General features: G+C 42.4%; 1 protein-coding gene across 1 annotated transcript; it reads left to right on the top strand.

Annotated features, from left to right (window-relative positions):
* Window positions 1-1,590: 1,590 nt before the first annotated feature.
* On the top strand, window positions 1,591-22,652 carry LOC124689678 (nephrocystin-3-like). Its single transcript, XM_047223167.1, has 18 exons — window positions 1,591-1,762; window positions 4,327-4,392; window positions 9,412-9,602; window positions 10,412-10,516; window positions 11,446-11,546; window positions 11,927-12,005; window positions 13,223-13,234; window positions 13,870-13,935; window positions 16,692-16,760; window positions 16,838-16,894; window positions 17,274-17,351; window positions 18,065-18,162; window positions 18,242-18,287; window positions 18,668-18,795; window positions 19,224-19,323; window positions 19,655-19,717; window positions 21,972-22,028; window positions 22,166-22,652. The coding sequence occupies exons 1-18, from the start codon at window positions 1,591-1,593 to the stop codon at window positions 22,343-22,345; spliced, it is 1,668 nt and encodes a 555-aa protein (XP_047079123.1). The 3' UTR covers window positions 22,346-22,652.
* The last annotated feature ends 3,273 nt before the right edge of the window (window positions 22,653-25,925 follow it).

Here is a 25,925-nt window from a genome sequence, read left to right as displayed (position 1 = left end):
GGCCTTTGCCGCGAGCCGGCCAGTGGTCAGCCGGCCGCTCCGCGTCCATTGCCCTACCCGGGGTCTTCCCCCCGACAGTTGTGTTGCATCTGGCTTCCCACATTGCATCTGCTCACTCTTGCCTCTTCACCTTCCAGGCATCATTGTCGCCTGCGTCCACACCATGGCCGGTGTCTACTTCATCAAAAGTGACAACCTCTTCGAAGAACTCATCCTCGCCCCAACCTACGATCCAGTTGTGAAGAATGCAACAAGAATGGATCAGCTTTACTTGAGTGTCAAACGTGTGGAACGGAATCTGGTCAAGGACCTTGAACCCATTCTTCAATGCAACAAAGACCCTCTCAATGGTGACTCTAAGGCTTAAGTGTCTCAGATTGAATAACTCTCTCATATTCAGAGGTCGGTGCTTATGATGAGCGCAAATTGCACACCGTTGGGGAACCCTAAGAGGAAGGTATGATGAGCACATTAGCAAATTTTCCCTCGATCAAAAACCAAGGTTTAATCGACCAATGAAAGAAATGAGTGACTTTTGAAGGTGTTGCTAGCTGACTTGACAATGAAATTCATCTTATCTTCTCATAGAGAAAGATGATGCATCACCAGACTATCCAAGTGATTTCGAGAGACGAAATCCAACTTCGAACCTTTCGTTGGTTCTTAATAAGAAAAAAAACAAAATAATGAGGAACGGGCCCAGACAGTAAGGCTCTCATATCTCCATAGAACACATTTCGTCGCCCAAATCCGGCCTAAAACCCTTTCGCATCTAAACCCTTCTCCTCCGTTCCCAGGGAGTTCCTATACATCGCTTCTAGCGGGAGCGATCGGCGGCTCCGCTCAAGGCATCCTGCCTGGGCCATCGTTTGTTATGCGGCCCAATAAATGTACTGTTTCTTTCTCTTTTTTTGTTTCAGTTTGATTTTTTTACAAATATTTAAATCCGAAAAAGTTCATATTTGGAAAAGTTTGGATTTTAAAATGTTCGAATTAAAAAATGTTTAAATCTGAAAAAATTTCAAATTAAAAAATGTTCATATAAAAATGTGCGAACTTTATAAATATTTGAATCTAAAAATGTTCAAATTTAAAAAATGTTCATATCTAAAAAATTGTTCTGAGATGAAAAATGTTCAAATTTAAAACTGTTCAAAAAATTTAAAAGTTCAAAAAATGGAAAAAATGTTCGGATTTAAAAAATCGAAAAAGTTGAAATTCAAGATTTGAAAAAAGTTAAAAAACTGGTAAGTAAAATCAGAAAACCATGGAAAACCACGGAAAACCATAACCGAAAACCGGAAAAAAAAGAAAAGAAACAAGAGAAAACCGCTTAAAACTGAGGAAAACCTGGGAAAAAAATACCGCCGCCGCTAATGGGCCGGCCCATCCTGTCCGCCGCTTCAGGCGGGAGCGATTCGCTCCCGCAATGAGCGGGGAATAGGGATCGCGCCGTTCGCCCGCTCCCATCCCCTCCCCGGATCACTCGCCGCCGCCGCCGCCGCCGGTACCTCACTGCTCTGCCCTCCCCTCGAATCCGAGACCCCGCCCCCCTGATCCGCTGTGCTGTAGGTCGTCGCCGCCGCCGCGATGCTTTCCCTGTCGAGGGCGCTCGGGAGGCGGCTCTTCTCCTCCGCGGCAGCCGCGGTCGAAGGGGGCGCCGCCGCCTCGACGTCGGTGGTCAGGAAGGCGCAGAACCCCCTCGAGGAGTTCTTCGAGGTCGAGCGGAGCGCCGCAGACGACCAGGCCCGTCCCCACTACGGTACATCCAGTCTCTCGCTCCGACTTCCATATAGTCTGTGTGCTTCGCGGATCTTCAATGAGTTGGTCGTAGTTTCTGCCGATGGCTGTGTTTCTGTTGTTTCACTGCCAGTGACCAGTGTGTTGTTCTTTAAGGAATTCATGACGCCAAACACTCGGCGTCTGGTCTGTGTACTGTGCAAGACCTCCGTGTGTAGAAACAGTAATGTACATACACCCTCTATCGAAGCAGGCGCTAGACCACATGACACTTTGTAGGTCGGATAAGATAATGAGGCCCCAAGCTCGGCCTGTAATGTGCATCTGTATCTCTAGTCTGTCCAACCATCTTCTTGTACCAGCAGCCACAGTGAATTGGCGCGAAATGTTGGTCGTAGTTGATGCAGATGGGCCTGAGACCCAACCCGATTTCTGTTGCGCTGTATATGCAGTAGTTCACAGTGCCCCTCCTGATATTCGTTAAGATTAGCTGAAATAACGAGGCCCGTTAAAAACAAATAATGAGGAACGTTGTGGCAGTGTGGTGTTCCTTGAGGAACTACTGATGCCAAACACTCGGCACGCACGCAATTTTGTATCAGGATCTTTACTCTGGTCTGTGCGAGGCCCCCCCTCGTGTGCAGAAACAGTAATGTATGCACACCCTGTATCTAAGCAGGCACTAGACCACATGCCACTTTGTAGGTCGGAGAAGATAATGAGGCCCCAAGCTCGGCCTGTAACGCCCATCTGTATCTCTAGTCTGTCTAAGCATCTTCTTGTACCAGCAGCCACGATTAGATACTGTCTGTTGACACTGGCACTCGATGGATGTGTATGTGATCTGGTTCTTCCTGCATTATACACCACATATGGACATACTAGAAGTTCATGGCTTGTGAGAAATTTCATAGCAGCAGCTGAGCTCTGTTTACTTCAGAATTAGATAATTACAGACCAGTGCTTGCTTAAAAGCGATGCCTACCACTGTAGCATGCCAGCCTTTTGAGTTTCTTAGGCTGCAGTAAGGAAATATTCAGATGTACATATGCTATGTTTCCGTACCATGTTTGGTATTTTGCAGTGGATTTTATCGTAGGCAAGTTGGTGTCTATGTAAGATCCCATCTTAGCAATAGGTTTCCGCATCCTGTATGTACGGAATTCTATGCTGTTAGCAAATGAATATTATCCTTGTACGGAATTCTATGCTGTTAGCAAATGAATATTCAACTACGCCCTTGATTTTCTTACGACCGTTCAATTACGCCCTTGATTTTCTACCTAGGTACCGGGAGCAGTTCAGCCTTTGCTTCCCAAGTATGTTCTGTTAGGATCCTGCGTGTGTGTATTGCGTTGTATTCTGTTTGCTTATAAACATGCAGTGTTTCCCAAAAAATATGATGAGATGATCACTGGGAATGAATGATTTGCTCGAGTAGCCCCGTATGGCTTGCTCTGAAGAAGCTCAGGGGAGCAACAGTTTTGTTATGTATTTATTGGATTTCTGCTACACGACACAGTTTACATACATTTTGTAAGATGCAATCGGATATACATATATGTTCAAAGATTCGATTTTGGCACAAAGAAGAATTTTAGTGCCATTCTTGTATGATGGGAGCAGTAGTATTTTCCTAAAACATGACTTTCATTATAGCAACAGAATGGAAAAACAGAATATGTGAATATTCATGGTTCTTGAGCGGTCGTAAGAAATTGGTGAATCTCTGCAAACTATAGTTGCACAATTCTGAACCGAATGATTGCCAACACTGTTTGGAAATGGAATTCTCAACTGGAAGTAGCAACACAACAGTTTGTGTTGCCCCATCACGAACAGCGTGAGCAGAGGAATTTTATTCCCAGCCAGATAAAACCTGAAACTACGAACTTAACCCCCAGACTGACATTTAGTCCAAGCTAGGAACAGGAACAGGAACAGGAACATGTCCATGTCCTCGCGGCGGCAGCTGCTCTCGCTCCTGCGCAGCGCCCGCCACGTCCCGGCAGGTCGCCCCGCCGCCGCGCCGTCTTCCAGGAGCTTCAGCCTGCTCCCCACCGCGGCCGCCTCCACCTCAGGCTCAGGTGCGCGCTTCCCCATGCCTGTATCCCCCGCGCCCCCCTCGCATGATCCCCACGCGCGCCCGCGATGGTCTGGAGAGTTCGGTTTAGCAGCGAGGCGCGGGCTTGGCCTGCTGGATTGCGCGAAGCGCCCTGTGTTGAATTATTATTAAGTGGATGTAGTGAGAGATTGCGACGATGTTGTTGCCTTCGATTGTTTCGATGAGAGGCGAGGATCGCCGCGACCTAACAGTAGATTAGGGGATGGGGGGTCGTCGGGCTCGAATGTGCGGTGCGACATTTCAACCTGCCTGTAGATTGGGTCTCCCACTGTGACGGAATATGCAGCATTAATTCATCCATGGTAGCAGATTCGATGGTAAACCTGTTATTATTATGAATTGAGTTCTAATTCCAAATCTGTTCTGCTGCTATTGTTTCTATTGCAAGTTTGCAACTAAGAGTGGCGCCACTGCTGGTCAATGACCATCTTAACGAAATGCTTGATTTTCTATTCCCTCAGGTTCCAGTGATGGCAGCTTCGGTAATAAGGGTTCAAAGTTCGGCGCTATATTGATTGGGCAAGCAGGTAACATCTCTGCATATGTGCCACTCCCTTTTCATGCATTGTGTGCAGCTTGGCTGTTGCTTAATATTATATTGTATAGAATATTTTGGTACTACAAGGTAGATGCAGGGCTAAGAGCATCTAAAATAGTGCATGCCACTTGCTACTAAGGGTGTGCCGTATGCCAACCCAACATTTGGGTGAGGTGGAAAAACAAAAGTTGAGAGCAGGTTAGCTTGTTACTAGATTGAGGAATGTTGGAATCTAAGATTAGTGTAATAGTACTCTAGTAGAGTCTAGAATGCTCTAGGGGAATTGAAGATTAGTAGTCTCCTAGGAAAGTCTAGAATATTCCAGTAGTGTGCTAGAATCTAAGTTAGTTTATTAGCAAAGTCTAGAGTATTCTAGGGAGTGTTAGTATAGTAGTAGTGTCTAGACTATTCTAGTGTATGAGTTAACATGTAAGCCTAAGTTGAGCTATATATATGAGAGGGTGTGGAGGTCCAAGTGACCAACCCATCCACAATTTCCCCAAAAGCCTACATGGTATCAGAGCTAGAGGCAGTGATGGTGTGTGCTACGGGCTGCCTGTGGTGATTCGGTGGAGTTCCGCAAAATCCAGGGGAAATACAACAGACGGGCAGAGGAGTGGAGTGCTGCCCAGGTAGAAGTGTTGATGTGAGCTGCTGCAGAGGTGCGGAGCCAACCGTCTGCAGCGTTCGGAGTGGTGGTGAATCTTGCAAAGTTCGGTGTGGTGGTGAAGGGAGCAGTCGGGTGAGGTGCGGCTGCTTGTGGCTTGCAAGTGAAGAGGGAGAAGCAAAGGTGCTGATTTCGCGTGTGCGAGTAGAGGACGAGAGGAGAGACCTAAGCTGCGTGTGCAGCCGGAAGAAAGATCCGGAGGGGTCGAGAGATCCGCAAGAGTAGGTCAAATATAGCGAGAGAAGAGAAGAAGCACATAAGCTGGTTTGTTGGTGATTTTCAAGCAATATTGATCAATGTGGGAGAATCAAACAATTGAGAAGCTACTTGAGAAAATGACTCAATTGCTCAAGGAGATTGAGAAGTTGAGACAATCAAGGGAGAGTGCGTAAATTCCAAAACAAAGTGGAAAAACAACTGTCCTAGGAAATTGTGTGAATCTTGCACAAACGGAAGAAGCAATCTCAAGTCGTGCTCCGCATTAAATGGAACTTGTTCAAATTGGATTCTGGATTCGGGAGCATCAGCACATGTCACGGGTAAGTGGAGTGAGTTTGCATCATATACTCCACATCCACCCATGCATAAAGAGACAATCCAAACAGCCATTACATTGTCTTCGGTATTATATGCTCCATCGTTTCCGGTGAGTTTGGTGTCTATGAGCTCTTTGGTTGATGATATTGATTGTCGAATAATTGCCGGTCGATATAATTGTATAATTGAAGAGAGGAAGACTGGAAGGAGGCTTGGGATAGGTGTGAGACATAAGGGATTGTGGTACTTGGATAGAAGGGAAACCGATGAAGCGTTGTGCACTCGCTCTCACGCTTGTTACCAATGATGATGAGGCAAGGTTGATACTCCAACATTGTCGATTGGGCCATATGTCCTTTGATACTATGAGTAAGATATTCCCCGAAGAAATGAAGAAGGTGGACAAAGAAAAACTTGTGTGTGATGCATGTGAGTTTGGAAAACACACCAGGACATCATATGTGAGTCGTGGATCGCGGAGCACGTTGCCCTTTGTACTCGATTCACTCGATGTATGGACTTCCTAGGTGGTCTCTGTTAGCGGGATGAAGTATTTTGTCACCTTCATTGATTGCTACTCCCGATTGACTTGGATATATCTTCTCAAACATAAAAGTGAGGTGCTTACATGCTTCAAGGACTTCTATGCATATGTCCAAAATCGCTTAAACGCTAGTATTCAAATTATCAGGACAGATAATGGGACGGAGTATGTGAACAATGAATTTTGCAATTTTCTTTCCCAAAAAGGAATACTTCATCAAACTTCATGTCCTGATACTTCTCCACAGAATGGAGTAAGTCGAAAGGAAGAATCGTCATCCGCTGGAGGTGGCTCGATCACTTATGTTTACCATGAATGTGCCCAAATTCTTGTGGAGTGAAGCGGTTATGATCGCTACTTATCTCATCAACCGGATGCCCTCAAGAGTGCTTGGGATGAAGACTCCATATGAAATGATCTATGGCCAAAATGAGTTCATCGTTCCGCCAAAGGTGTTTGGGTGTACTTGCTTTGTTAGAGACCATAGACCTTCGGTGGGAAAATTGGATCCTCGTGCCTGTGAAGTGCATCTTCATTGGATACCCCTCTGGACAAAAGGGCTACAAGTGTTGGAGCCCTAGTGAGCGGAGAACATTTGTTAGCATGGATATGACATTTAGAGAGTCTGAGCCGTTCTATGGAGAGAAGACGGACTTCAGCTCGTTGTTTGACTTTGACTCTCCTAGCACAATCGAAGCTAGTCGAGAGGGGGAGAGTGAACTTTTGAGGACAAAGGAACATGAACCATCCAGAGTTGTTGGTTCAATTCTATCTCCTACGAGTGAAGAGAGATGGACAAAGCCAAATGAGGAAGAAAATCTAAGGGTGTCTACAAGGAGACAAGCTACAAGTGAAGAGAGATGGAGAAAGCCAAACGAGGAAGAGAACTTGAAAGTGTATACACGGAGAAAATCGCAGAGCATGAGCAAGCAAGCAACAACGAAGTTCCCACGACAAGTGACACACAAGTGCAGGGGAGCAACATGTGCAACAACGAGTTCCCACGACAAGTGACACACGAGTGCGGGGGAGCAACATGCTCCAACAGGTGTTGAAACCGATGAATTGTCCGATGACGCGAGTCCATCTATTACGAGGGATTCAATGGACTTGCCCATTGCCTTAAGAAAAGGATCCCGAGCTGCAGCCTAGAAAACCTCCAAATTGGTACCGGGAGGAGCATGACATTGCTAATTATGTATCATATGCATCTCTATCTACGAACTACAGGGCCTTCATCGCATCATTGCAATCTGTGGTGATCCCAAGAGATTGGAAAGAAGCAAAACAAGACCCAAAGTGGTACGAGGCCATGTTGGAGGAAATGAAAGATCTTGAGAAGAACAATACATGGGATCTTGTTACTCTTCCAGCTGGAAAACGTCCAGCTTACTTGCAAATGGGTGTATTCCGTGAAGCAATCCCTGAAGGGAAAATAGAACGATACAAGGCAAGGTTGGTGGCAAGGGGTTACGATCAAACATATGGGATTGACTATGATGAGACCTTTGCGCTCGTTGCAAAGATGAGTACTATAAGAACTCTTATTTCTTGTGTCGCTAACTTTGGTTGGCCCTTGCATCGACTGGATGTCAAGAATGCTTTCTTGCATGGAGATCTCCGGGAGGAAGTTTATATGGACATTCCACTCGACTTTAGTAACTCCAACACCCGGGGAAGGTGTGCAGATTGAAGAAGTCTTTATATGTTCTCAAGCAGTCACCAAGGGCATGGTTTGATAGGTTCCGGAGAGCCATGCGCAATATGGGTTACAAGCAATGTAATAGGGATCATACCGTGTTCTATAGGCATTTAGGGTGTCGTATTACCATCCTTGCAGTTTATGTGGATGACATTGTTATCACTGGAGACGATAATGATGAAATAAGCCGGCTGAAGATGAGATTGAGCAGAGAATTTGAGGTTAAGGATCTAGGACAACTCAAGTATTTCTTGGGTATTGAGATTGCGAGATCTCCTAAAGGAATAGTTATCTCTCAACGGAAATATGTGTTGGATCTACTCAATGAGACTCGGTATGCTTGGGTGTCGGCTCGCTTCAACTCCTATTGAGCAAAATCACCGACTATGTGCTCGATCGGGAGATCCGATTAATAGAGAGCGCTACCAACGGCTTGTTGGTCGACTTATCTATTTATGCCATACGAGACCTCGATATATCTTACGCCGTGAGTGTGGTGAGCCGCTACATGCATGACCCAAGAAGTGGACATCTAGAGGCAGCTTATAGAATTTTACGCTATCTGAAAGGAAGTCCTGGAAAAGGTCTATGGTTCAAGGCCAATGGGCACTTGAGTGTGGAGGGATATTGTGACGCTGATTGGGCAAGTTGCCTTGATGACAGAAGGTCAACATCAGGCTTTTGTGTCTTCCTAGGAGGAAACTTGGTATCTTGGAGGAGCAAGAAGCAAGCATGTGGTCTCAAGATCAACTCGCGAAGAGAGTATAGAGCAATGGCGGTGTGTTTGTGTGAGATGTTATGGATGAAAGGCCTCCTACCAGAATTGAAGCTACTGCGGAGAGGGCCATTGAATCTTTGGTGCGACAACAAGTCAGCAATAAACATTGCTAACAATCCCGTTCAGCATGACCGAACAAAGCATGTGGAAATAGATCGATTCTTTATTAAAGAACGGCTTGACAAAGGAACCTTGAAGTTAAGCCATGTAACCTCTAGAGAACAAATAGCAGATTGTCTAACCAAAGGATTAGGTAGTAAGGAATGTTTGTTGGCATGTAACAAGATGGGAATGATAGATATCCATCGCCCATCTTGAGGGGAGTGTTGGAATCTAAGATTAGTGTAATAGTACTCTAGTAGAGTCTAGAATGCTCTAGGGGAATTGGAGATTAGTAGTCTCCTAGGAAAGTCTAGAATATTCCAGTAGTGTGCTAGAATCTAAGTTAGTTTATTAGCAAAGTCTAGAGTATTCTAGGGAGTGTTAGTATAGTAGTAGTGTCTAGACTATTCTAGTGTATGAGTTAACATGTAAGCCTAAGTTGAGCTATATATATGAGAGGGTGTGGAGGTCCAAGTGACCAACCCATCCACAATTTCCCCAAAAGCCTACAAGGAACAATCTAATTGATACATAGGACTCTTGATCTTTCTCTGGTTGAAATTCACTTCTACTAATTGTCTAATCCCTATCAGACTTTTGTCCTTTCTACTTTCTAATTTAAGGAAATAGATTTCATATTTGATACCATGACAACCCTAACTTTATTCTTTGTTTCAGCTGTTTTTATTGGCCTGAGCAGCAACGCTCTATTGGCTCAAGATGATTCGGTCGCTCCAGCAGATTCAAGTGAGCAAGCTGATGCAAATGCTGCTGGTCTACGCCGTATTGAAGATGGTTCAGTGATCTCAAATGAGCACACGATCAAATGGAGAATGTGCACCGATAATGCCCGAGATTATTTCCTGAAAGCAAGTACCTCATTATCCTTAGCTTCATCTGAACCACATTTTCGCACTATCTTTCTGAGAAAAAGTTAGTACTACATTATAGTTTCCCTCTTCGTTCGAACATAATTCTCTTTTCTACATGTTTTCCCAAAAATGATGCAAAAATAGACCACAATCATCTGGATACATCGATAGCCTAGAGAGAACAACTATAGTTCTTAGTCCTCTTATGCTGACAATTTTCATATAACCTGTTTGGTCCACAGGTTTTGGGTTACCTGTTACAACTCTTACTATGAGGGTCAGTCCTTCAGTTTCCTCATTAGACCATGTGGAACTGGAATTTAACCTATCATAAGATATGTGTTGTTTTGATGTTGATATACTGAAACTAGCTGGTAATTTGTCATGATGTTTCGGATTGCTATTGCTCGAAAGCTGTTTATGAACTTCCCATAAGTACATGATCCAAGACTTGCTTCAGTTTCGAAATCATGCAACTATTGAACATTTGCATTAAGTATGAGTGTTTGCGAAACTCTCGACGGGAGAATCGAGTCTATTCAGGAAGAACTAGCCATTCTTCAATCCTAACGAAGTCATTCCGGAACAATCCAATGAACAACATCGATTACTTAGGACCAGCTTGCGAAATATGCCATGTGCATTAATTTTTTTAGGAACACCTTAATGCTGCTTGGAGTATGACTGTATTAGAGGAGGAAAGGAGGATGTCTCTTTAGTTACTCCTAGAGTCCTCCTACTCTTTGTTCGTCCTTTGAAATGCAGTTGTCATTATCCTATTATATCCAATTAAATTCATTTCCTAGGGAAAATTAGCTGAAGCTGAGAAGTTGTTCAAGGCAGCTCTGCAAGAAGCTAAAGAAGGATTTGGACTGAGAGATCCACATGTTGCATCAGCTCTGAACAACTTGGTAAGTGTTACTATTGACTAAGAACTGAAGATTGAAGTAACATTCTGTTTGACCGTGTTAGGTATGGGTTCCGTTTGTAGTCGCATAATAGGCATTGTTCCCTTTTCCGGTCATGCACGTCGCAGACTCAAAAAGTGTGGCAGATTCTCTTAAAGCAATGCTAAAGTGATTGCAGATTTTGTTGGTCTAACCTATGCAAGTTTGCCAATAAGTGGTGAAGTTTCACAAGGTTATACATTGAACTAAACAGACCCTTGCATATCCTTGTTCACTTACCTGGTAAACTTACCTGCATTTAGTATCATACCATTAAGTCCATTATATGCATATCTATTTCTATTTTGTAACAGTTAAACTGCATGTGGTACTGACAACTTAATGCTACCAATTAAATCAAATGTTCTGATAAGTCAAGTAAGAACTCTTGTTTTTTTAGTTTTTATGCTTTACATTTTAAAATGCTTGGGTGTATCAAAAGTAGATTCTGCACTGTATTTTAGATTCCATACGTTAAAAATCTGCGCGCAAAGTCTAATCTGGCCTGCTATCATGTGATGCCCATTAAACCCGTAACCACTTAAGCTTCTTCAACCAAACAACTTAAAAAGACCCTAGTTGTTTGTACCGCGTACCAAATCCTCATATACCACTGTATTATCCCAGTACATTAAGTTGTACGGGTTGCATTTGACACACTGGCATTCAAATGGTTTTTTTCTACAAATTTAAATAGGCAGACCAGGTCCTGTTAGTGGTAGGCTTCTGTAAACCGACCCTTAATAGTTAATACGTCCTCCTTTCCATAATTCTTGTCGTGGTAATTTGAACTAAAACCATGACAAGAATTATGGAATGGAAGGGGTACTAGTCTTGCGCGAAACAACATTCCTTTTTGTTCCCTGTTCCTAATATTATCCTTAGTTTTGCAGGCGGAGTTTTATAGGTTAAGAAAAGAGTATGAGAAAGCGGAGCCATTATATATGGAAGCAGTTGAAATCCTGGAGCAATCATTTGGACCTGATGATATACGGTACTTTGTGTTTTAAACTATATTGTGTTCTATCTCAACAGCAAAAAGCTACTCCCTCCATTCCGAATTGTAAGATATTTTGGATATGTCAATGTGGACTACATACAGATTGAAACGAGTGTACAAACACAATGAAATGCGTCTAGACACATACGATTCAGAAAAGGCTAGAACATAATTTGGAACGGACTGATACCTGTTATGCATCCCTGCCTGGTCGTTATATACTATTGTTGTTGAGCGGAAGAACGGCGTGCACCCCCCTCTGTGCGTGCCTGATTGATAGCACTAGTTGATGCATATGATGTCTAATTCCCTGTGTTGGAGAACTGCCTTAATTTTTTCTCTTGCAAATAAGATACTTTACATGCCTCTTGTAGGGTCGGAACAGCTTTGCGTAATCTTGGGCAGTATTATCATATTCAGCGCAGGTTTGATCAAGCTCAGACATGTTATGAGGTACCCGCTGTTAACTCATGAATCTTTTGAAGTTCAGCTATTATGCTTATCGTAAGTGTTATGCCATAAAGTTTGACAAGCTTTTAAATGAAATATCATGTTATACTCCCCCCGGCCCAAAATGTAAAGGCACACTTTATTTTGCACTGTCTTTAATGCACAACTTTGACCACTAATACAACAACATAAAAGCCGTTTTCCCAAGCAAGTTGAGGTAGGCTAGATATGAAACCAACAGAAACATAAGGACACCAAAACAAGGAGAGAGAGAAAAAAAAGAAGGAAAAAAGCAACGAGTAAACTAAGATTCCGGCACATGGATCGCTGATTTCAATACAGTCCTATCAAGAGCCAAATCTATAGGTACATTCAATCCCTCAAGTCTCTTTTTACCGCCTCCGCCCATGTCAACTTTGGTCGTCCTCTGCCCCTCCTAGTATTTTCCATGCTCTTTAGAATACCGCTGTTACTAATTTTATGGACATATTATAAGTACAAATCGTACTCAAAGTTGTAATTTGGTGACTAAGGAAAATCAAGGGCGCCTTACATTTTGGGATGGAGGGAGTAGCTCAGTAGGGCTCTTCCCTACTGTTCTAGGAAGAAAATTTAACAACTCGCAGTTAGTAATTTGTGAGGAATGAATATATCAGAGCAGTGCCATGTTTTGTGGCTTACCTTTATATGTAGTTCTTGCATCCTGCTGGGAGCAATGATGGAGCCAATTTTCAGTAATCTTTCCAAAGCTGAATGACGTGCAGCATCTCATCCTAACTTTCCTAGAGCCAGGAAAATTGAAGATAGGAAATCAAAATATTTCTCAAAGAAACATAATATCGTTATAAATGATAAAAGAGTTTTTTAAAGAGACATAGCATCCTTGACACTGCAAAAGCTTTCATGTGGATACTCATTTGTGTCGGATGAAAGCATTAGCATGGTGCCATCCTGCCATCTTCTATCTTGCTGTTACTGTTCAGTAATTTAAGTTTCTCTACTTGTTTGAGTTGTGCTCCTTCTAGCCATGTGCAACATCAAGACTTAAGAAAGTGCTTGTGAAATAATATCTTCCAATTGAACCGTGAAAGAAAAAAACATGTTTAGGCCCATTATAATTCTCAATATAGTTATTGCATAATTTTTCTATTGTTTATGCATGTTTTTTTAGTTTAAACTTGCTTATATTATTTTCTTTTGTCTGTTGTTCCTTTTTGCAGCGTGCTTTGAAGGTAATGAATGTTAATTCTCTGGCCTCCTTTTTCTTTGCATGTTTGACATTCGTTATCTGAATCTCATATGTGTCTTGTGTCACCTATGTCACCCATTATAATCAATATTACAAGATTTGAGTAAACAGTATAATCATACGTGTCACCTATTTTATCTGGCCATGCATACATAATTGTTTGGTGTTTGACACATGGCACATAAGCAGACCAAACGACAAGCCACCAGAGAAACATATTGTTTCGACAAAGCATTGGAAAATAGGGAAATATGTGCATTTATTTATATTGATGATATGTACAAGATTTTTTTTTACTTCACTATAGGATGACCAATCATCAGTTGATCCTGTGTATGAATAAAAACTTTAGCTATTGTTCCATGTGAATACTGTTAATATTTCATCCAAGGGCTATTGTTGTATCCTTTTCCCTCTTGTGTACTACTCTTCTTACTTTAGCTTTATTTATTTTCTTTAATCATCAGACATTTTTGTTAGTGATACATATCAGTTACTGATCTAATTAGAAATTATATGTTCTAGCTTTTGTTCAGAAATAATCTACTTGACTGATTTTTTGGGGCAAGGTAATCTATGTTTTGTGGTTCTAGCCATCAATTTTAACTTGCCATGCAGATAGAAGGACGTGTTATGGGGCTTGGTCACCCAGATTATGCAAATACATTGTACCTTCTTGCCAAGGTATAACTATACTATTGCTGTATAAGTTAATGTTCTATATTATCTCATTTTTTCACGGACATCTCTCTCGAAGGACAGGAGCAGTGTATTTCATTAAGAAGAATATAATTTCCCTGTTATTTAAGTGAAAACTAGATACAACGAGCACACACCTAGCTAAAGTAGGCCGACACGCAAATAAGTGATGGAGACTGTTCTCTGGTATGTGTATGTCTAGTTTGAGTACAAGTTCACCATACCAAATATTTGGGCGCCAAATTATGGCTAAGGATTTGCTTGACCATGAGGCCAGCGTTGGCAATAAAGCTGAAGTAGAATTCACATGGGCTTGCTAAAAGTTTTACAACCATCTAAACAAAGACCAAATTTTTCGGTAAGGTTTGTTTTGGACACCAACCGAACATACGCTATGTATTTATTTCCTAGGCTCTAAGACATACAGCACACACACAGCTAGTTTAACTAGTCACTGAGCTGTTTTTGAGGGGAATGTGTGTTCTCTAAGCATATTTTGACATCCTGACATTGTTTCAAACTAGTATTATGTAAACTCCACGGATATTAATCAACATCCAAAAGGCAGTCACGACTCATTACAGTCTTCAGTGATCTTGCAGTACAGTGTTTGATTTGAGTGAATGTGTCACAAGAGAGTCGCCCGATATGTCAGCCGATAGGCCATTACCAAGAAGTTGTGCAATACAGTTTGGAATTACTTTAATGAGCCATATACAGAAGTTCGATTAGATTTCAAAGTCCAAACACGCCTTACAACCCGTCGAACTTCAGGTTTAAGCCAAACAGAAACTCTATGTGTTTCCTTTTTTGCAAGTTGATTGCCTCATACAGTTATTCGATCCACATAGTCCCAGTTGCTACAGCTTGCAGCTGCCTCCACCATTACCGACAACTGTCTGGCCCCAGAAAAAGTTTTATCAGATGTCTCCATTTGGCACCACTGTGTCCCAATGCTTCTGCACCTCCATTATTATGTTTCATGCGGTAAGAGACAATGAAAATTCTACTCCGCTCCATGCATTGGAAATTACTCCCTCCATCCCGAGGCTTAAGGCGTACTTTTTTTTTCAACTTTTCACCAAAGCATAAGGCGCAGATGGCTAAGTATCGCTAACTTCCCAATAGTACCCCTCCCTCTCGTTTCGTTCGTCCTAGAAAATAGCGCGGCATTGGGACGGCGTTTTGCTTCGTCTTCCAGGCATGAAGTTAATTCTGCCGCAACGATTGATCTCAAATCCTCGATGCGGTGCGAGACCATGGACTGCCGCAGCGATCGATCTCAAATATTTTCTCCCCCGTCCGCCCTTTTCTTTCTCGTGATGAAGCCATGGTACCCAATCAAGATTTGATCGTCAGCCATGTTGTTCCGCTGGATCAGGATGTGGCATGCAACGTCCTCGCACCGAAAGGGTAAAGAGAAGGGCGCACAGAGGAGGATGGAACGCGAGGGAGAGTTCGTTCGGGCTGCGGCGGCAGCCCTGGCGTTAGCGGCTGCGTTCATGGCTTTTGCGGCGGCGCTCATGGCTACTCATGTCGTGCGCGCGGAGGATGGTGGTGGGTGTGGCAGGCGTCGGCATCAGTGGCGAGTGCAGCGGCTTTTCCCACAGTCCTTGGCGAGCTTGGCGTCCTCCTAGTGCTGGGAAAACGCGGAGGCCTACTTGTCCTTCCCGGCATGGATGAAGAGAGCACATGCAGGAACAAGATGAGAACACGCCCGGCCTGCCTTTCCTAGATGGAGAGCACATGCATGAACAAGAGGAGGGCACATGCATGCAGAGAGAGCACCATCGGTAAGAGAGACTCGTGGTAGCGCGATACGAGGAGACTGCGCAATGTACGAGAGAGAATTAAGGAGGGATTAAGTGTGTGCATGCAGGGGCAAAATTGGAAGCTTTTGCCTCTCCTGATCCCCTTAATCAACGAGCCAATATTTTTACGCCTTATGCCTTGGTACGGACGGAGTAGCAGTGTAGCCTAACTCAGAGCGTTCTACTCTATGAGAGAATAGCAGGAACAATTATTTCAGCATTTTCTCCCTTTGTTGGTGTGCACTCTCCCCATCCAGGTCTTTCCTTCTCCAAATATTATTTTGCTAGTTGAACTTGTGAAATAAAAACTTGTCTTGAGAAACATGAGAATAGAATGCCTTCTCAGAGTACTGGAGAAAACCTGGCTTTGATGATGTTGATCAACTATGCAATCAACTCAATGGCTTTACCTGTATGCTGCATGTACCATAGTTCATGATTTATAGATTTCATGCAAGGCTTGTTGCATAGAGCTTCATTTCATCCTTGCATTGAGCACTTATACTCTCCTTGAGCTCATTCTAAACTGTGTTTTCTTGAGCATTTCCCTCATTTTGGCGGTTCCCTTCTCCTAAATAAGTGGAATCAATTGCACTTATTTATCCGTGAAATGCCTTTTCAAGCTCTCTGACAGCAAAGGCTATCTCTGTGAAGCAAAATTTTATATCGCCACGAAGCTCATACTATTGTGCATGTTCTGCTGCATGTAACTGTATTACATCTTTGCATGAACCTCTTTCATATAATACCCTTCTTGAGCTCACTCCAAATTGTGTTTTCTTGATGATTTCATTCATTTTGCTGGTTCGCTTTTTCCTAAATAGATGGAATCATTTGCAAATTGCAACTAGTTATACAGCAATGTTTTTTTCCAGCTCTGTAAATTGTGATCAGTCAGAAAAGGCTAAACCTTTCTTTTCCTATTCGTAGGTATTACGTCAACAAAGAAAAGGAAATGATGCAGAAGCTCTTATCCGAGAATCAATTAGGATACTGGAGGTATGTTACCATTTCAGAGTAGATTTTAATCTGTATTTTTGTGTGTGTATGAAAAGGTTTAATGAGGATTAACTTAGGAAGCTGGACTTGGCGAATCACCCAAATGCATACACAGGATGAGGTTTCTCTCTTTGGTAAGCACCTAGTGTCAGAGATATCCCAGCTCTCAATAAACCAGTAGGCTTTCCAAACTCATGCATAGGAGTTTCTACTGTGTGGATGTTTATAAAAGAAATACGTCGCCTTTTGGTATTCCAACACATGACATGTTGCGCAAAGTTCCATGTTAAAAAAAAAAAAATACAATGCGACAACAATGTAACATGGCGAGCAAAACCACACTGTAGTCTTCACCTTGGAGAGGAGGCGCAGGAAGGAGGGGTCAGCTTTGTTGGGTTTATGTCCAAACATGAGTTTAGTGTCCAGTTCTATTCTGTGATCATAGTTTGCGATTTTACTTTTATCCTTGCATGCATTTTTTTTGGTCGTGTTTAACATGCCTTTTTTCTCTAGGACTTGGTGAGGTCAAAGCGACTGGTTGAAGCTGAAAATTTGCAAAGGAAGATATTACATAATCTGGAGCTTTCGAAGGTATGACCTATAGCTTTATTCCTATGCTCTTTCTTCAGTGTCCGTCATATGAAATTGATCATGAACATAATATGGTTGTTAAACCGGGGCTGAGTTCTGTATTATCTTTGTCCTAAACACAACTCTTGTTTACTCGTTTGTTAATTCAAGGTTGTGTGGAGTACAAGTTGTAGGGACAATGTGTCACTCATTCCATAAGTTCCACTGTATAGAAGTTAGCAAGCAAGTAACTACTTCAATAAATGACTATATTGAAGCACATGTCACCATATTACATGTTGAATGCACGGGTGCAGCGATGCCTCATTTCAGCTCTTATACTCGATGGTATTAACATAAGCTAGAAGAAAAGTTGGACCGGTCAGCTAGAGGGAAATTTAGTTGAATAGAATTCTTAATCTGCAAATTTTGGTGATCATTGACATTTCGACTAGTAGAAATTCTACCACAATATACCATAGAAATGATAACGAAACAACTCACTAACATTTCAGATAGTACAAATTCTATGAAATATTGTCGCCATCACATTTCCATGAGTTTCTTGTCCAACTAGCAGCCCATAATATTTCTGATAGAACATATATGAAACAAAATAAAAGCTTATTAATGAGCAAGAAAAGGAAAAGGAAAAGGTGACAGTGACACACACTTGTGACCAAAGCCCACCCCTACGAAATCTACTGAAATATATCTGTGGAACTGTTTGATAGGGATGGGATTCCTTGGATACTACAATGGCAGCTGAAACCTTAAGTGTTACTCTTCAAACCATCGGAGAGTTGAAGGAATCGGAAGAACTATTGGAAAGGTAAAAAGCTTATTCAATAGGTTCCTTGGTCATTTTTGAAGTTTTCTTACTCGCAGGTTTCAATGGTTATGATGTTTAGATGCCTCGCAGTCAGAAGAAAGATTCTCTCTGAAAATCATTTTGAGGTTTGCCATCACCTTGTATTTGGCTTTTGATGATTTTCGATTATAATATAAGACATCTTGTGCTACCAAATAAAAGCATCGTGACCAGTTATCTTAAGTGATCACCCTTGGTAGTATATCACAAGCTTTCTTACAAGGAAACTCTTAAAATCATATGCATCTTAAGATCCCTTTATTGAGTGAGATATATATGTATATAGGATGCCTGCTTTGACCAATATAGCCTTTCTAGGATGACTTGGCTCGTGTGGGCTAGAACCCTACCGTGGGCTAGAACCCTGGAACTGATACCCCCATATAGTGTTTTGAAGATCTTTTTTTTTCGAAACAGTCGCATTTTGTCAGTGTTTGATTACCGTATGTTGGTCTCGTTGCTACAGGTAGCAGGTATATTGGTACAGTTGGCAAGGCTAACTTTGCTTAAAATTATTAGTGACATCAAGGTGAGCAATGACCTGTCTAGATCTCACCTTGTCAAGGCAAAACAACTTGTCAGTGATTCAATAAGGTATTGTCTTCTAGCTCCATTTTCTTACACTTTTTTTATCCATAAACCCAATCAGCATGCCAAAAGGTGATTTTTTTTTCATTATGTCATAGACTCATAATGTAGTGAATTCTCGAAGGATTTTCTCATATTTGAAGATGATCCTTTGAAAGGTATTCTTCTTATATTGTTATCTATGATTTCACCACTAAACTTGCTGTTGTCACATTTTATAAGTTACCCATAAAATGTGATTATATGAACAGTTACATTGGTGAAATTTCGACTAAAATTTTTAAATAGGAAAACGGTGGTATCTAATTTCGCGTGTTTGTTTGGGCTCGCCTTCATTGCTGTTATATACTTGAGTTACCCCTTCTATGATGCTGGAATACTACTTAACATATCGAATGCTTGAATCTTACTGAAGTCTTATTTCATCATGATAGGATAACAGAAGGAATATTGAATCCTTTGAGGGAGAATCAGAAAAAACTGAAAAGCACAATTGGTATTGAAAGAGAGAAGATTGGGGCAACAGCTGTACTTGTATGTTTCTACTTATTACTCGTCCCCTTATTATTTGCTTCATGATTCTGAACCCTTCCTATTGCCATTCTTACACTATTTACTCCTGCTTTTGTGTTTATTTAGTTTTCACTTCATTGATTTAGAATTAGTTCTATTCACAACTCTCAGGGTTGCATGGATTGCATTTTAATTAACCCATTTGTGCTTTAAATTTTCAAGTTGATCAAATTTACTACCATAAAATTTCCATTTTATCATCAGCTTGCCTTTACCTTGTGGGGTCATCTTCTTAACCAGGTAGATGCATGAATACCATGCTTTTTTTTAATTGATAATACTGTTATTGCAGTTGCAAGCACTTGAAGTTGTCGGACTTCTTGAAGCTACAAGAAAGAGACATCAAGAGCCAGTGGTATTTTTCCAATACTTCATTTGCGCATCTGGCAGTGATCTGATAATATCTTACACAATTTATTTGTTTGCTTCTAATGCAACAATTCTGCTCTAGAAGTTGGTACTCTTGCTAAGGCTTCCTCTGGAACATTTGAAGCATGGATACTTCAAAATTGATGCTGTACGCGTATCGCACACATGTCGGCTATTCATATGGCCAGATAAACATCTCATAGGTGTTCGAAATACCACATTGCGCATCCATCTTAAAAATAATTTTGAAAAGGTCCGATGCAACACCGATGCATATTTGAGTTTACTAAATCATGAATTACATTTTATCAACTTGACTACTTATGTACACTTGCTTCATGTAGCATTTATTTTAGTAATGCATGTTGACTCAAATATTATGAATGTCTTCATTTATTACTCATCCTTGATGGATCAAAACAAATGATTATCTAGAATTTGTTTGCAAGGGGTGGGATGAGACTCATTGCTCTGTTTGTTTCAGTAGGTAAATGCTATTGAGTCTTATATATTGATCAACTTTTCTTTTTAATTTAGGCACTAATTGTAATGAATCCAGATGTTATGGCCTATGTGGATTGCCCACCTTCTTTCTGCCAGTTCGGACTTTTGGTTATACTGGTTGGTGTATGAAACTTAGGGTGTTTTGGTAGACTGAGGGAACTCAGATATTCTCATCTCAACCGAGCTGAACCAACCATTTCTTGTTTGTTAGGCCGGGTCGGGCCATCTCAGCACTGCCGGCTTCATGCGAAAACTGCCTCTCAGCTAGGCCGCGTTGGGAAGCCGGAATCGAGGTTCGCAACCCAACCAAGCTGGCCTCATCCCGCAAACTACTGCAGCTTGGCCCCACGTCACCCGCTCCCGCACCCGGTCTTCCACCCCGTGACTGCAACCCATTCATTCGCACCTTGCACAGTCGCACGTCTCTCCTCTCCCCATCGATTCCGCGCCACCAGAGAGCTTGCACCGGACCTCCCCCCGCGCCCCCGGCCACCCGACGCCGCTGAGCAAGGGTTGCCGCCGCCCTCCACATCCCCTAGCCACACGCGTCGGCCGCTCTCCCATCCACCCATGTCGGCCTGAGCAGCCCGCGCCACCGAGCAGGAGCAGATCGTACCCCTAGCCACTCGCCGCCTGCTAGAACAGAGGACGCCCGAGGAGGAGCAGGTCGCGCCCCCGGCCAGCCGCCGCCGAGCAAGGGCCACCGCCGGTGCCCTCCTCATCCCCCAGCACGCCGCCGGCCGCTCTCCCATCCATCCACGCCGGCCAGAGCAGAGGACGCCCGCGCTACCCACCGCCGGCAAAGGTCGCTCCACCGCCCACCGCTGCATCGTTCCAGAGACGAGGACCCGATTGCTTTTTGGTTTTTGTTTAGGATTCTTTGTGTAAGAGTTTGGACCGCACTGTAATTTTATATTTTTTTGGCCAATCTCAACTCAGATATAGTACCAAACAAAGTATCAGTTCAGATTATCTCGGCACATACTGGCTACCAAACACACCACGAATTCTCAAGTCGGCTTGTATGAGGTCAGATATCTGAGGTGGGAGAGTGAATTCCAAATGGCACAGACTACCAAACACACCCTTAACATGGCATCAGAGCAGAGGTCTTGGGTTCAAGTCTCGCATTTTGCAATTTAATAAAAATTGCGCTTGCCCTCTTTGTGTCCACGTATAGGCCTTATTGCCTTACGAGCCATATGTGAGATTCTGTTCACGTCTAGGCCTCATGGATCACATGTGAGATGGGGTGTTATACACTTGCACTGTATGTGGATTGCCACCACCTTTCCACCGGTTCGGACTTTTGGTTCTGGCCGAGGTCTTGGGTTCAAGTCTCGGCTTTTGCAAATTAACAGAAATTGCTCTTGCCTTGTTTTTGTCCATGTGTAGGCCTCATTGATTCACACGTGAGATTCTATTCACGTGTAGGCCTCATTGATTCACACGTGAGAGGGGGTATTACACTATATGTGGATTGCCCACTTTTTTTCCCATCAGTTTGGACTTTTGGTTTTACTGATTGACATTAAACTTAACAACAGTGAGGTTATTTCTCTACTGCATATTTATGGCAAACATTTGCATCATGGTTGGATGTTACAAATTCAGGACTTTAAACTGTCAAATAGACATGGATAGTATTACTTTTGACATACTTGATCAACTTACCCCTGTTATTCACATCTAATTTGCCTCTGGTATCTTAGCCGACTGTGATCTCTTCGTTTCAGTCTGATTATGAAAATGCTGAACAAGCTCTGCGCAAGTGTATTTCACTTTACAACGAGGTATGTGTCAGATCTTCCCCATCTTTTCTGTATTTGTACAAAAGCACTCGAGGCATCAGCCGTTCCGCTCAATTGGATGTGTGCTCAACAGCAACTAACGTAGCCATTTTAAATAAACGCTATAATTACTGTTGCAGCCTTATACACGAAATGTGGTGTCTAAATACCTCAGGCAGCAGTACGAGAGATGCTTGAGGAGCCTCATGCACATTATTCAGCACGATCCAGACATCTTGAATGCGCCTGGGATGCATGATCTGCTAGGTGAATCACAGCGAATAATGAAGGAGTTGGATGAAGAGAAAAATACGAAGTGATTTTTTTATGGGTGATATGTAGTAGTCTGGTGACACAGAGGAATAAGCATGGCGTACAAAGTCTTACGGATTTACGGCTTATAGGAGAAACCGAATTTCCAGATCTTGCCAAGTGTAAGATGTTAAGAGATACATGATCAATTTCATTGGTTTTGTTTATAGCGCTTAGACTAGTCACAATGGAAAATATTATATAGTAGTATGATACTAGTGTAGAATCTCAATACAAAAGTGTGTAGCACAAGATTTATTTAGTATTAATTTTTCTAGTTCTACGTGCTATGATACGGTATCTAGTTTACCACTATATCTCTTTCATCATTAATTGATATGACATTAGTTTTTTGCATGCATGTAGTGCATGATACTAGCTATGATACTCCTACTGTGAGTAGTCTTACTCGGTCCCATCCAGTAGTTGTAGAATGTTAATTAAGTTAATTAATCGCAACCCACTTTTTCAAATCGTAAGAATAATATTCTAGCTCCCAACTTTTGTTTTTAAAGCCGCCTCACATAAAGATGCGTCCGAAAAGTTTTCTTGCTTTTTTTAAGTGGCGTATCTATGTTCACACTTTGAGTGATCCATGAATTATATAAGTTGTAATAATTATACTTGTTTATAATTTGGTAATATATAAAGTTGTAATAATTATAATCATTTGATAATTTGGTAATATATAAAACGTCGCATGCATTAATTGATGCAGAGCCTGGGGCCCCAATGTTGAAAAAAAAACTTTTGTTTTTTCAGCAAAGGTCATCGCAAACCAATTATTTTTTCGCAAGATCTTACTAGCATGTCTCCTAATATCCACACACATATTCTTGTATTTAAGAAAAGATCCTAATATCCACCAGGGCCAGCGCTGAGCCGGTGCATCTGGTGCGGCCGCACGGGGCCTCCCGATTGATAGGGCCCCCCACCCAGGTAACTTATGTATAGATGCTACATGCTAGGCCCTACACTTAGAAATCAGAACGAAAACACCGTCCGCATTGACTCCTCGTTCTATCGTTCATCGCATGGACTTCTCTCTACTCCTATTTTTTCTTCCTTTTCCGTGAATTTCATGCTCTTCCTTCTAGATTTCTAGCCGTTTTGGCGAAATTAATGGAGGAGAAGGTCATGATTCATTGATCAAAAGAAATTTGTCCTGATTTTGCAAGGTCAGTATAATCCCCTCCTATATTTTTCGTCCGATCTGATCTGTTCTCTACCCATTCTTCCTCATTCCCCGAACCCAGAGACTTGAAAGGAACAAAAGGTAGGGCCAGCTGGATTCGGCAGCTCAGGCTTGCGGTTGCGGTAGCTCAGCAGCAAGGGTCTTTTTTTTTGGTCTTGCATCGGGCCCCTGCCATGTCAAGGCCGGCCCTGATATCTACACACATGATCTTGTATTTAAGAAAAGAAGCCGCATGCACTACTCAGAGTACAAAATTCCCTGCCTGACTCATTTTGAACACCAATGCGTCTATTTTCATCTGTCTGGGCTGGGCCGCTCGCCCCTCTAGCCAGGCCCGTCTCCTATCCCTTGTGAAAACCAGCTATGGTAAGCTGACCTCACAGAGAAAAAACCTCTGCGATCGTAGTGCCACGCCTAGATGTCCGATGACCATCTGCCGCTCAAACGAATATGCAAGATAATCTCAACGTCGATCGATAGTAGGTACGTAGTATTGATGGAGCTTCTCTTCATTCTAGGTGGCCGTTGGTTCCCTGGCTAGGACGCCATAGGACGAAGTCCACCATCATGAGGAATCCAATTTCATTCCAAGCATCGATAGTCTCGCCCGTTCCGACTCTACAGATCAAACCCTTCTTCAAGACTTGTACACCCTCGTGGATTGCCATCTTACTTGCAAGGGTGAGGAACCGGCGCTCGCTCCAAGCATCTCCCCTTCTGGAAAACACACGGCTTTTGTGTTGTCCAAGAGAGGTGCGAATGTGTAGATGGTTTGAGAGGATACATGGTGGTGGTATTTAAGGGAGCGGAGCCGGTGCCACATGAGATCGATTTGTTGTATGAGCAGGCAAGATAAAGATAGATAGGGAGAAAAATCTTGAGCTTCGATGTCATTGGTGCTGCAGATATCTCTTTTTCTCGGAATACTTGGCGCAGTGACAGCAAGGAAATGAGATAGTTGTGGACTTTGTGGCTAGGAGTGGCTGTGAGTAGGATCTGCTTGGATGCGGCTTATTGGATCACGTGATGAGTGACTAGGATAATGCGTCGCACCCAACAAGAGACAGCTAAGCTTCGTCTCTGCTGGAAGTAGTCCATGTCGATGCTTATTACAAACATTAATGCGGTGGTAATGCTGAGTTGCTGACAGAAAAGTATTTGCACATCAAGCAAAAATCTGGCCGTGATAATATGCTGCACTTCATTCTACTGGCGGCTTCTTGTCGGCATCGGTCACCGGGCAGCGGCGCTGGTGGTGCGGTGGATGTTGCCCGTCAACTCGCTCTTGTGTGGCATGGTAGCGGCCAGCTCCTCTCGCATCTTGTTAGTGAGATATGAAGGTGGATTTGGATGAGCAAATACTCAGTTCTTTGTATGATCTGAAAGCATATAACCGAAAATGCAAAGCCTCTTCGACTAAAAAAATACAACCAAAAGCTACGCAAAAAGGTGAAAGTCTTAAAATCACCATGTTTTCCAATGAACAACATGTTTACGAACAGAGAGGTCTCCGTGAATTGGATAAACATTTATATATTGCCGAATGTGTTTGGGATCCTAGATTAGATTTTGTGGCTATCTCGAAAATTGGAAGACGTGATTCAGCAAGTCTGCTAGACAGCTTATCTAGTGGTATAGACTTTGCTTGGATTTTACATCCTCCACGTGGAAGATCTCGAGGACTACTACTTGGCGTTATATCGGACACTTAGGATGTATTAGCTAGTTTGGATGAGATTTTCATATCGAATTCCACATTCGTAACAAAGCTGATAACTTCACATGGATTCTTGTCGCCGTATATGGTGCTGTCCATGAAGAGTTTAAAGCTAAAACAAATCGTGAATTTGGCGAAATATAATTCGTACCTTATTTTTATAGAAGGGGATTTTAATTTGCTAAAATTCCCACATAAAAGGAGTAAAGGTAGATTCAACAACTATTGATCTTTCTTATTCAACGTTGTCATAGATAGCTTAGACCTAAGAGATGTTCCGATGATTGGAAGGTAAACACGTGGGCGAATAGACATCCAGAGCCGACATATGCAAAGTTGACACATAATGGGAATCAAAATTTCCATTAGTCACGGTACGAGCCCTACCTTGTATAGAGACTTTGTTGGATCATGTTGTATTCTGCTAACTACTAGAACGCCTAGACCGCTATGTGAACATCAATTCAAAATTGGGCTAGGATAGTTGCATCATGAGGGCCTTTTGGAATTGGTTAAAAAAGTATGGGATGACCTTAGCGGGTCAAAATTATATCTAAAGGTAGAATAATAAAATATGCGCCATGTGCAAATATACCTTTGTGGATGGGCAAGGCACATGTTAAGGCAGTTTAAAAGAGAAAAGCTTTGTTTATCAAATGTCATTGATGGGCTTGAA

This window comes from Lolium rigidum, chromosome 2, assembly GCF_022539505.1.
Source record: "Lolium rigidum isolate FL_2022 chromosome 2, APGP_CSIRO_Lrig_0.1, whole genome shotgun sequence".
NCBI lineage: Eukaryota > Viridiplantae > Streptophyta > Magnoliopsida > Poales > Poaceae > Lolium > Lolium rigidum.
This window is presented reverse-complemented; position numbering and strand designations above follow the sequence as displayed.

Coding starts and splice junctions, on each gene's coding strand:
- LOC124689678 (XM_047223167.1), top strand. CDS start 1,591: ATGCTTTCCCTGTCGAGGGCGCTCGGGAGGCGGCTCTTCTCCTCCGCG. Junction 16,895..17,273: donor GGATGAGGTTTCTCTCTTTG/GTAAGCACCTAG, acceptor TTTTTTCTCTAG/GACTTGGTGAGGTCAAAGCG. Junction 18,288..18,667: donor TCTCTGAAAATCATTTTGAG/GTTTGCCATCAC, acceptor TCGTTGCTACAG/GTAGCAGGTATATTGGTACA.